The following is a 12,982-nucleotide window of genomic DNA, read 5'->3' as shown; positions in this document are numbered from 1 at the left end:
ACGCCGATCTTTGAGATGGAAAAAATGTTCGTACGGGTCAAAAAATGAATTCATCCTGTTAATAGTTAAGCGATTGAAGAAAAAAATAATACGCTAATGCAGGTAATTGAATTACCTTTTCAACAAAGCTACTCTTCCTATTATCTCTATTAAAAAAAAAATTGCTTTAAGTGATAGCGGTTAGAGGGGTAGTGATATCGAATTCATTTTTGGATCCGTACGAGCGTTTTGCCGTCTCAAAGATCCAACTTCGGCGTGTGAAAGTTTTTGATGGAATACTGAGTCACTCTGTATAATAATAAAGCGATGAAAAAAAAATACACTCATGCAAAAAATTGAACTGCCAATAAGGTGCTGCTCGACCCCTTTTACCTATTCAAAAATTAGAGCTATTAGGGGTTGCAGCTAGAGGGGTAGTGATATCAAACTCATTTGAACAACCTTCTTTGTCCCCTTTTCAACAAAATTTGGCCTGTCCGAGCGTTTTTTCGTTATTCCATCCCAAATCTCAAAATTCGGGGTAGAAAGTTATGGATAGCCCACTCTCTATAAAATATTATACAATAATTTGACAATTAATGTCAATCAAAAGCCACAATTCAGAAGATTTTCGAAAATAGATTTTTCGTCTGATGAAGGAGTCTGATATAGACTCCGAAACGTTACCATATAAAATTATAATTTCAACGTTATTTATTTTCAGTTCATTTTCAGGCAACAATTTTTTCTAGTTAATTTGATCCTGACAAATTAGTGCAAGAATTTACGCAGGAGCAAATCGTCGATTTCATTTCTGATTTTGTTTCAGAGATTGGGAGTGAAAACCCTAAAAAGTTGAGAAATTAAGAAATACAGAACCTATTTGTTTCCAAAGTGCGAAAATACATGCATAACAATTGATAACCTGACTGAAATGGTGTTTGACTCTTAGAACATAGATACATGGAATGGAAAATAAACATTCCAAAGACTGGAGTGAGATAGTTGCTTATTGTCGCCAATCACAATTGAGACAGTTGAATCGGACATCATTGTGACATCAATTTTCAGTACGAATAGATAGGAAGTATGTTAATTTTTCAATATAACTCAACTTCCTTAGTCCATTCCATGTATCTATCTATGTTCGCAGATTCGACTCGACCTGCATCGTTATTGAAAAGTTGTTGGAATATTTTCAGGCTATGAGAGGGTAAAGTGAAATCTTCATTCCATCGTGTTACTTTTTTATTACAAAGTCTAGGATATTTTAGTTGGGACCCCCTGGGGCCCGATCCTAAATGTCTAAATGGTATAGTGGTGTCGCATGCGACGAAAGCAGTAATGGCCGATTTCATCGGTCGTCCTAGCCCTGTACATCCAGTTTATAGTTCTTGTCGAATATATTCACCACATGCAATGATCCAGATCAGTCATTGAAGCATGCCGGTTATAGATATAAAGGAACATCGGAAAAAATATCAATTCTAGCAATAAATCGAGCACAAGCGTACAATAGCTAATGGTCTGCGGTCAGCACTTTACCAATTGCCACAAAACAGAAATTGCCAATAATTCATTGAAATCGGACGATGCATATTTATGATCATACGTCAATTAGTATTTAAGCTATGCGAAATCCATTCGATATAATCCTCCTGCTATGTATAAGGGATATAACGAGGGATAACGCGTGCGAATACTTTTCTGATTCCGACGTTATGAACTCACCAATGCATGACATGGAAATCACAAAGATGCAGCTCTCAAGTTCCACCAAAAAGTTTTCTGTGTAACGTATACAGAATATTCTTAATCCTCAGATTTGTGGAGAATGAAATGACAGTGTACTTCGGAATCAATTAATCATCAATTATACGTATACTTCTTCACAAGAGTTAAGGAAGTTTATGAATTTTATGACCGTTTCAAAAGTTGTTTCTTGTCCAGCAAATGTTCATTCATGGGAAATCTAATATTCTGTTCTCTTATAAAGGTCTATTTGCTGCTCGTTTGATATCTTTTTTTACTTAGCGGTTCCATTTCTAAGAATTTTGGATCAGTTTTTTCAACGTTCTCAACTTCATCTTTGAATCAAGATCAATCAAGAAATGTACCACCAAGATCTACCACTCCTACACAAGATCCGTTTCTGACTGAGTCTACCCATAGAGAACCTTTGAATGCTTATAGAATCATGTAAAAGCTGCTTTTGAACGCTTCTGGTGTTTTGGTTTCAAATGAAACAGTTCGTCGAAGACTTCGAAACGTTAATCTACATTCGTAGATTTATCTGCAGCATATGACACAGTTTAGAAGGATGGTTTGATTTTCAAACTTTATACGTGTGAAAAGATGGTTCACTTATTAGAAAACATACTCTCAGATAGAAGGTTTCGTGTTTTTATTGATGATAATAGTAGTAATTTCAAAACTTTGAATAATGGTATTCCACAAGGATCAGGTTTAGCACCTCTTCTTTTCAATCTACGACTTCTTCTGAGAAATTCATATATGCTGATGATTGCCCTCGCATTCCGTCATTCTGGTTCTGGATGAATAGAGAATAATCTATCTACAGATTTAGAAATTTTGAAGAATTACTTTTTCGACTGGCTTTTGCGTCCTAACCCAAATGAACACGAGGTTTCGTGTTTCCCTGTGAATAATCATCAGAAATATAGAAAATTGAGTGTAGTTATCGGTAATTATTTTTGGGAACATAACTTCAATCCAAAATATCTAGGAGTCAAGCGAGCTTGATTCCTCGCTGAATTCCTAAGCATATTTGGAAAATTAACGTCTGAAATTAAAAACTAGGAATAATATCCTGTAGAAACTAGCTGAAACATGGGGTGCTGATGCAACTACTCTTCGAACGGCACCCTTAGCTTTGGGGTTTTCAGCTGCTGAATATTGTTGCCCCGCTTAGGTTAATAGTCCTCAATTGCAAAAAATTGATGCTCAGCTTAATCTTTCTATGAGAATTGTGTCTGGAACTATAAGATCTTCACATTCGAGGCTTACCTACTAGTTTTTTCAAACATTGACTGCCCCTTATTCCTAGAAAGAGTGGAGTTATAAATTATTGGAATAAATTCCACTCCTTTCCCGACTCATTTCCAATTCTGTCCAATATTCCACAAAATACGATTCCTAGACTAGAGTCGCGTAAACCCATTTGGCTGTCTGAATGGGATTTGTGCACTATTTTCAACAAATAATTATTTAGTGATCCCTCGAATAGAGTTCCCGGTTTTGATCTTCCCAGGAGAAAAAACTATATAAATATATATATATATGGTGTATAAGAACAGGTCACGGACGTTGCAATATTATGCTTTTCCGATGGAATTCAGTTGAAAGCCCTAGTTGTGAATGCGGGGGACCAGAAGAAAACATAATCTGGTTAATCATTGTCGCATTCATAAATTTCAGGATAGTTTCACAGTTGTTTGTGCAGTTTTAGGTCAATTTGATATTGAACTTAATTCATTATCTCACATTCTTCCGATATTTTTTCTTTTTTATTCCATAAAATTTTCTGTTAACTTGAAAAAAACTCTATGGATTATCTTTTTCTTCGAGGAAAGGATCAATTTTTGCAGTGCGACATGCCCTTCAATATGACATATTTCAGCTTATTTTGTGAACAGTTCATCTCTCACAATCCACTACACTAGGGTTTTTTACAGGACTTTTTCCCTGAGCTCTTGTTTCATAAGTAAAATTGTATGGTATCCCGTTCAATACACGTACAGAATTGTTGGTGCTTGATGCTTCCCTAAATGCGCAGATTTAGATAGAGCAGGTCATGGGTAATATTAATCCTTTGTTTCAGGCTGCTGTTGAGCCAAATATCTTATTTCTGGACGATAATGCGCGAGCTCATCGTGCAAGAATTGTCGATGTACTTCTGGAAATTCATGGTACTTCGCCTGAAGCTGACAAAGTTATGAAACGAACCATTCAAACATGAAAGAGCAAATATTTGATTTCCAAGAAACCTTTTCAGCATTTGGTGATATGTGATATGTATCACTTTTTTTTTTTTGAAAGATAAACATAAAATTTTCGAACTCAATTGAGATCCTTCTGGTAATGAGCCTTATTTTCGACATTTTTCTAGTTGAGAAATTATAGAAGTGATTCATGTTTATTTCAATAAATATGCATCGTCGCACATATAGCTAGAATTAAAGCGAAGATGAATATCGGACTCTGCACGATGCTGTAGAGCATCCGCGCAGAGCCATACCAACCACATAGCAACCAGAGAGAAATAGACAGGTTGAAATCCTACCGTGTCGCCTACCTTCTTCTCCCATTGTAACACGTACGGCACTGGGTGGCCTTCGGGAAATTCAACGTGACAGTTGAAGACCACCGACTCACCCAAAATCGCGGTAATGTGCACGGCATCTTGAAAACCAGCACCTGAAAAAAAAAACAGCGTAAAATGATACAGGAAATGAATTCATTTTGGTACATTTTAAAGGAATGTTTTATTCTTTGAATATTGAAACTAGTCAGTATACTCCATTCACTTTTATGAAAACACTCGGTTGGCCATGGAAACCTGACACATTCCACAGTGTTTCCATAGTTCGAAAATGTGAGGTTATAACGATTTCAAGACATTTCTGGGTTTCAAATCAGCGCTGTGTTTTCCGTTCTACAAAAGTCTCAATAATTACCCTTTTATATCACAATGTCAAATTATTTCGGAAAATATGAAGTCGAAAATATGTGATGCATCAGATACAGTGGTAGGGTATATATCCAAGGAATTTACGGATAATCACAAGAATCTTAAATTCTTCAACAAAAATAATCTTGCATCAGTGAAAGTAAAATAATTGAAGGGCTTCACCTTTAGATAGAAATTTCACATAAATTAACAATTGACACGACTGGCTCGTACTTATGGCTGTTAATTTTTCAATACTTTAATGTAATATTTATTTATTGATCTCTTAAGACGTTCACAATGTATAGGAAAAATAAAATGAAAAATAGAAAAATTCATTTTATGGAACTTATTCTACGATGACATTAATCGAAAATCCATGACTATAATGAAGTCCCCAAATACCACCACCTTTTTGGGTCTCCGAATGAAATAAAATTCTTTGTCATCCTCTTCATTCACAATCTTTCTGATTGTGGAAACCGAGGTACTTTTATGGAAGTGAATGGAGTATAGTCAAACGGATGAAAGATTTCACAAAGGCTATCAGAAAATAATTAATTTATGTGTTTTTTGAGTACTGATTTTTTTATAAGTTTATTTTTCTCAACTGAATTTTTTTTAATGCATACGCGACCTAAATGAGTAACTACAAGAATGTTTCCATGTAAATCAAAAAAAATCGAAATTTTTTTTATTTCCTTCATCATTATACAACGTCTGATAATGGCATTCTCGATTCCAAAAATAAAAATAATTGATTTGGATAATTTTCCGCATCTTCATATTTGTTCGATCCTTATGAAATGTTCAAAGTTGTGCCAAAAATTTGGATGAATGAATCCTATCCGCCTCGAACGAATGTTGAAGAATTCCAGAATATGGCCTACATATTTTCATCAGTAAATAAAATTGATTCTTCTAAATTTCGACATTCAGTATACATAACGTAGCTACTGTGTAAACATTCTGAAAAATCATCCAATTCTGAGCAACAGTGCCAGAAACCTAAAGGAAAGAAATTCACGTCAGAATTAAGGTGCCTGCAGATTACTCTCACGTGACGTGGGACCACGTCATAATGCGCATGATTCCTAAATCTAACGAAGGACTTTGCGCGTTAGTGTTCAAATTGTTCTTACGTGACGTGGGAATGCACGTCTAACGTCACGTCCAACCAGTTTGAACGCTTCCGCGCAAAATCCTTTGTTAGATTTTTGAATCATGCGCATTATGACGTAAGCCCACGTCACGTCAGATTAATCCTTAGGCAATTTTATTATCGAACTAAATTAATCATGCTGTATATTGGAAGGAAAGATATGATTTCTAAATAATCATATTGTGATGCTGATGATAGACTCTATATGTATATGGTTGGAGTACCTACGCGAGGTTCCCCGTGGGACACCCTGTATAAAACATTCAAAATGGCGGATAGCGGCAATCTCAAGATCTTGTCTTGATATCTCAGTATTTCGAGACAAGACAAGAAATTTCATGTCAAGAAAACGAAAAACATATTTCAACACAACATATTCACATAATATATTGAAAACATTTCTTGCTAGAGAAATGTAAATTGAAACTAATTGAGTATGATCCTGTTGAAACTCGAATTGCGAACAATTTGCAATGCCGTAGAAGTGGCAAATCAAGTTCAATTGACAGAAGTTTTAGCTTCTAATCCGATTCTCTGAAATTCCAGAGTGGAGACATTATAATATAAAGCTTGATATGCTGTAAGTTGATATCAAATTGATATCAATTCAATTTTTTTTCACTTCTATGACAGGCAAGACTCTGCTGACATCAAACTAATGATGGTAACTTTGAACAATATATATTTGTGAATAACTCATACTGGTTTAATTAATCTTCAATGTAATATTACTTTCCTTTTTTTGAACTATTTGAAATTTACAAAATGATTGAAAAAAAACGAACATCCCAAGTTAGCATTAACATGCTGAAGTATATCTATTTAATCGATTATTTCCCCGAATTCGTCATTTAGAATGTTTCGTTGATTTGTTTGCTTTCTGATTTATTTTGTCCTGTTTGTCCTTGTTTTTCTGTTGAAAACAAGAAAAACCTTGAATCCCTGTTTATTTAACTAAATAATAAAAATATGTTCTAATTTCATCTGAACAAATTCTCCATGAACATAAAAAAATTTCACGAAAGTATAAGTTTGAGTTTGAATTTCTTTATTTATTGTGGCGAAACTAGGGCCGGGTTATAAGGCCAATACCGAAAATGGTCTGAAAAACATCCACACTGATGCGGAAACAACACGACAGATAAGTTTAGACGATTTTATTCGATCCAATCACAGTTTCCCAATTATCCTTTCCTCAGAGCGTACAAAGTAAAGTTTTCTGTCTCTTTCAGAGTCCCGACCGCCAATTCTTCCACCGAATCTCCAAAGCCACTTCGCCCTTCACGGGGAAGAGAAAGTTGGAGGACCGAAATTGATTGCATTTATAAAGGTGTCCCGAACCTTCCTATTTTCCTTTGTCGTTGCGGGAAGAAATGCTCTTGAGTTTTTCGTATTCGGAGGATGTAGACTGTGTCAACACAGCCACGGCGTTTTATCTGTCTTCATATGTGGCGAGTGCTAGTCGAGGACTAGCATGTTGGTGAGTTACAAGGATGTGATTATCGAAAAAAAAAAGAGAATTTGAACAGCGTTTCTTGTTAAAATAAAATAGGACAAACAATATGCTCTGGATGTATCAATTTGACACAGAGAGCAGAATAGTATCAAAGATCACTGGATTAGAGTGAAAAAGGATCTTCTTCTCATTTTAATTTCAAATTGAAATGATTTTCATGAGTTGACCTGAAAGTAGACATTTTCATTCTTTCAATATCCAATTATGTTTTCAACTCAAAAATAAGTCGAAGTTGAAAATTTTGTATTTCTCTTACTAAATATATTTCGAGATCACTTTCAGTTGAAGAAAATCTCAAACTCTTCCCTAAATTTTGTTTGAAAAGTATTTGGTAAGTACATTATACGACAAGAAATAGGTCGACTTTTAGATCAAAAAAGGCTTTGGTTACCTACCGTTAATGTTATTTTTTTTTCGAAATTGATGGGAGAAAATGAGGGAAAGGCAGTACCCAGACTCTTAGGCATCTAAGGAATGAATTACAACAAATGTCCCAAGACAGTGACGAATTATACCAGGGAAGGCGTTACCAGCCTCCAGTTAAAACAATTTTTTTTGGAATATTTTTTTGCAACATCTTCTAGATGACACATTCCGATAAAAAAGGTAACAATACCATGTCATACGAAGCGCCGTTTTCGATAAAAATCCATTATATGAATGTTGATTCGTTTAATGCAGAAGAACCAGCAGAGCAATTCAAAGAAATCATATGTCAGAGCAGCAATTAATAAGACTCATAGAACACATGAAGGAAGGATTCCAGAATGAACAAGCAATAGGTATTGTTTAACTAGGCGTCGCCAAAGCATCCGACAAAGTATGATTGATTCATAAAAATGAGATATGTTGGATCAAACTATGCAAGTTGATCAGAAATTATCCAGAAACAGGAGATTTTAAATTGGACAGGAAATGCTCCACAACCAGATTAATGGAAGCGGGTGTGCCTCAAGGGTCAGAACTTGTGGCAATAATGTACAACATATTTATTCAAGACATCCTAAAACTATGATATTTTGACGGAATCACAAGGTAGAAGTCTCTATAATATTTGAGTGCGGGAAAAACTCCTGCTATTTGAAGGGCAAGATTGTAGAAAAATAATTCAACTAGAGTGACTCTTTGCTACTTCAAATGCAGGAAAAGGGTTGTCATTTAGCCTTATTTTACCCAATTCTAGATATGTGATACAATCCAATTGATTCGAAGATGTTATTTTCGCATTTCATTCTTCAACTTTTTAAATCAGGCCACGAGGACGGAGTACTCATATCTGTTCGCACTCAGCTTTGGTACCAAAAAAACGATAACTGAAACTTACCTTTTGCAACAACTATGAGGACTACAAGGGGAATGAGGACGTAAAATAGATGACTGCTGTTCAGCAATGATAGCGGACGAGACTTGCCCAGTGGGTCTGTGCGCATGCCCATTCCGGCGATCCCATACTCCCAGCTAGCGTACCGTCATTGCCGGATCCACTGAAAACAAAATTAAATGTTAGTTATGTACACGATTCCTTTTTTGAAATGGAAAACTCATGTCATCTAATTGTGACCTGAAAGGAAAGTGGCAACTATCTATTTTGAAATTATACAACGACGTGTACACTCAGAAATCTGGTAAACAGAAGTTTTGTCAAACTGACGTTTATTTATTTACATTTTTATTTTGCAAATATAAAAAAATCTCAATTTCTTGAATCTGTAACTAACGGGGAAAGTCTTTCGACCAGTTCCGGTATTTCAAGTGAAGATTTTTGTGTTTTTGAGCACCGACAAAACTTCACTTAAGTCTCTGTGAACCGCACCCTCTACTACAATCAACACAAATCCCTCATTTGCTATTTCAGCAACAAAGTTACGAAAAATCTGAACAATGTGAAACCAGGATCTAATGCGAACAGCAGCATCAAATACAAGTGACCGCATAAGTCCATTTGTTTCCTCCGTAATTACTCTTCCATTCTTGTTTTTATAGTCAGATGAAAAACCCACATTCATCGTAACTTGAATACAGCTTTCTGGAAAAGAAGAGCTTTTCTGAAAGCAGGCACAAAAAATCTATAATTTCGAGGAAAATGGCAGAAGCCCTACTTTTTTACGATCTCATGCGCTGTATCAAATATTCATTAACATTAAACAGAGTACCGCACATATTTCATACACAAACTCTCGAAAAGCTGAATTTTTATTTTAAATCACACAATATTTCAAGTATAATTAAGAGATTTTACATATACACTCTAGCTATAAGTTTCAAAAATTTTTAATTGCCCGATCAACGATTTGTCAGTAACTCGATTTCCAAAACGAAATCCACTATATCTAACGTTTGCATTTCTGAATATATTTAAGAAATACCAATTGAGAATCATTGTATGAACGAATATACATCATAATTTGATGCGAGGATAATATTCTGTATGCTCATTTCTGAATTATCGATTGAAAACAAAGAAATTGAAGTTTATTCGTCAATCAAGCGTTGATTCCCCGATCAAGCTTTTTGAAACCAGGGATAAGAGGGTTGGAGGATAGTTTTCAACTGGCATCTCTAACTCTGTGTACCAGCAATTGAAAGATCTTTGTTGCTGAGAATTAATTTTTCATTGATAAGGTTTTTTATGTGAATTCATTTTTATAGTAATCGAAAAAGCCATTTTTGAACTATTCCAAACAAACCATCATTTTCGCACAGATCTGACCAATCATAAACCAAAGAGAGCTCGTATCATCGCGAAAACAGCAGCTGTCTTTGAATTATGATTGGTCTGAAAAATTTTTTCTTCTGAACGACGTCATCATGATTACGGACAACTTGACAGAGTATGGTTCTCTCGAATATTATATATTATAAGTTTTAAACCTTTCAATGTGTTCGTGGAATAATCTAATTAAAAATCAGCTGTGATTGAATTTATTACACAACTGTCAACTGCTAGTTGACAGACTTATCGCGAAAATTCAATCAGTAGTGGTATTACTGTACTGATATTAAACTTCCAAAATATGAATCACCCTGAAAGTATATGACACTGGACACCGACCTAGGATATATGAAAAAAAAAAACAAGAAATCGAATTCAGGACTGCCAATAACACCGAACAAATAGTATTTATGAGATAGAATGAAACAACATAAATATGAAAGTGAAAATATTGCAAATTATAACAAAACGGCTTTAACTTCACATTAAATGACTACGGGCCACAAATTTGATTATGATAATGTACAAATTCTTGATAAAGAAGAGGTTGGTTATAGACGTAATATAAGCGAGATGATTCACATAAAAAGAAATTACACCGTTAATCATAGAGAAGATGTGCAACACCTAAGCACGATTTATAATAATATACTTAGAAAGTAATAAGTAATGGCTGGTCTCGTCAATAGTGTTAAATCCATTCCTGCACTTTTTTGTAAGCTTATGTTAATTGTTGGTGTCATTGTCATAAATGTGAAAATATCTTATAAGATAGATGTTGACATTGTGTACCTGCTCTATAAATTTTTGATTTCTTAAAAATATATAAATGTTTTTAAGAAGCGTACAATATTGTTTATCGTTACTAGGTAATTTATTTTCATGTTATGTCATATAATATATTTTTGTATTTATTTTTAGCCTTGAAAAAAAAAAACGAATTTGTTTCGAAACGTCGGCATGGTCACGAAATAAACAATAGAAATCAATTCTTCCTTATTTGTTTTTTTTTCTAAATTTTCAACTGAACTCAGAGGGACAGGCATCTGATTTTTTTCAGATATTAGAATAACTACCGATTCAGTTGAATTGAAACTCAGAAACCAGTTGTAAATTACCGAAATGAACTCTGTGGAAGACACTGTGAAGCTGCTTCACAAGAAAATACAACGAAATTTTCAACAGAATCATAGAAATTATAAGCCAGATGACGCTGAGATTTCGCGAGAGTTTTCAGAACGTTTTTTCAGAGCCAAGTTGATCGGAAGATGCAGCTTTGAATGGGTTCTGGTAATTAATTGCAACAAGTAATTTTGATTTCATCTCAATGCTTTCTTCAATTATCTTTTTATCATTCAAATAGCACTTTCATCTCACCAAATCTGTGTGAAAGACAAACATAATTAATTATCATATTATTATATTCGAAGAACTCCCCTCTGTTATGACACTTTGAAAATTAGAAATATCCATTTGATTCGAAATGAAACCGATCAAGATCCAAAGCCATTGTTCAATTAAAATTCATAAACACGATATCAAATTATCCAATCAAAATTCGATACTTCAACCCTCGAAGATATTGAATTTCTCCGAAGTTATTCAACTTCAGCGTAATTATTCATTTTCAATTAAATAACATTTTGCTGGCGCACAAGGATGGGAAAATTACTTCCATCGGCCCCTCATTCCGACTTCCTCTAAAATTAGTCGTGAAAAATCGATGCTGAGTAAATAATTTAGATTTGAAGTGATTTAAGGGGGAAAATTCCATTGCGGGTCATCCTTTTTTATTGGGAGACTTTTTTTCCATTGGATTGGGTGGTTGCAAGAAAATGAAATAATTTCCTACTTCCTCGAACATCACAGGACTAAGAAAAAACATGCAATTTTATAACATTTTCGATGTCTTCTATCACCAGAATTTTAGTTGGGGGAAGTTTATTCACCGAACGAAATTTCAAAGTGAACAATCAATGTGCTATCAATTTTCACGGGATATCCAAACATATTTTATTATGGAAAAACCAAGGGCAACCCTATTCGCCAGAAATTGATAGACCTTGTATTGCTGAGGATGATTTGGTCATCGATGGGATTTGTCTGAACGTAATTTTTAGCTTTTGCTCTACTATTTCACAGCTTAAATTAGAAGTTAGCATTTTCAAAAGTTGTTGAATTAAAATTATCAGGAAATTATAAAGATAGTTTTTACGATCGCGTAAAAAGCATTTATTATTGAATCCTACTTCAAAATTGGGGAGAAAATAGAAGGAGAGTGGAAATATTCTTTGATGTTCCAGCGACATTCCCAATGTATATCCTAATAATGTTACTGAAAGAATCAATCTTTCGAAAGAACTGTTTTGCGATGCTCTGTTATTGAGCAATAATGGAAATTTAAAAAAAATTGCAGTTCTGTATGCATCAGTCAATGGCAAAATGGGGGACCTATTTTCTTTCATGAAATTTTAACAGTAGAACGTTATGAACAACGGAAAAAATGCTTTTCGCACTTTCGGCGAAATTAACTTTTCCTTAAAAGTGCCTTTCCACTTTCTATACAAAATTACGATATATTGTAGGTCAATGTCATCATTGTTTACATTTTGGGAAGATGAAGTAATTCAAGAAAAGACCTACGTTCAGGCAGCGAATATCAACGTTTAAAATTCCATAGCTTGACTACGAATTTTTTTGAACGCACGTTGTCAACTTTCTGTGTATTATAGGGATAAGAGGGTTGAATACAATTTTTGTTATATGTTTCGAGGTTGACCTATACTTAAACTATCTGTTTTATAATCGAAGACTAACATTTGGTTGAGGAAATTCGATGTTAGGAGTTATTATTACTTATTTTTATGATTTCACAAATCAATATAAAGGCCAAGTAGGTATGAATTAACCATCCAGTTAATT

The 12,982-nt window shown here is 34.3% G+C and overlaps 1 protein-coding gene across 13 annotated transcripts in view; it reads right to left on the bottom strand.

The window, feature by feature from the left end:
* LOC123309250 (protein turtle) overlaps positions 1–12,982 on the bottom strand; it is a 258,830-nt gene that overhangs the window by 70,586 nt on the left and 175,262 nt on the right. For 11 of the 13 annotated variants that reach the window (XM_044892250.1, XM_044892258.1, XM_044892257.1 and 8 more), the window contains 2 exons: positions 8,672–8,831; positions 4,283–4,416 (listed from right to left, as the gene is read on the bottom strand). In XM_044892250.1, coding sequence (XP_044748185.1) covers positions 4,283–4,416; positions 8,672–8,783 — 246 coding nt within the window. In that variant the 5' untranslated portion in view covers positions 8,784–8,831. The remainder of the gene's footprint in view (positions 1–4,282; positions 4,417–8,671; positions 8,832–12,982) is intronic. The other 2 variants (XM_044892254.1, XM_044892255.1) reach the window with 1 other exon arrangement.

The sequence above is a fragment of the Coccinella septempunctata genome, chromosome 3 (genome assembly GCF_907165205.1).
Source record: "Coccinella septempunctata chromosome 3, icCocSept1.1, whole genome shotgun sequence".
Classification (NCBI taxonomy): domain Eukaryota; kingdom Metazoa; phylum Arthropoda; class Insecta; order Coleoptera; family Coccinellidae; genus Coccinella; species Coccinella septempunctata.
Note: the sequence above shows the minus strand (reverse complement) of the source record. Positions and strands in the feature narration are given on the sequence as shown.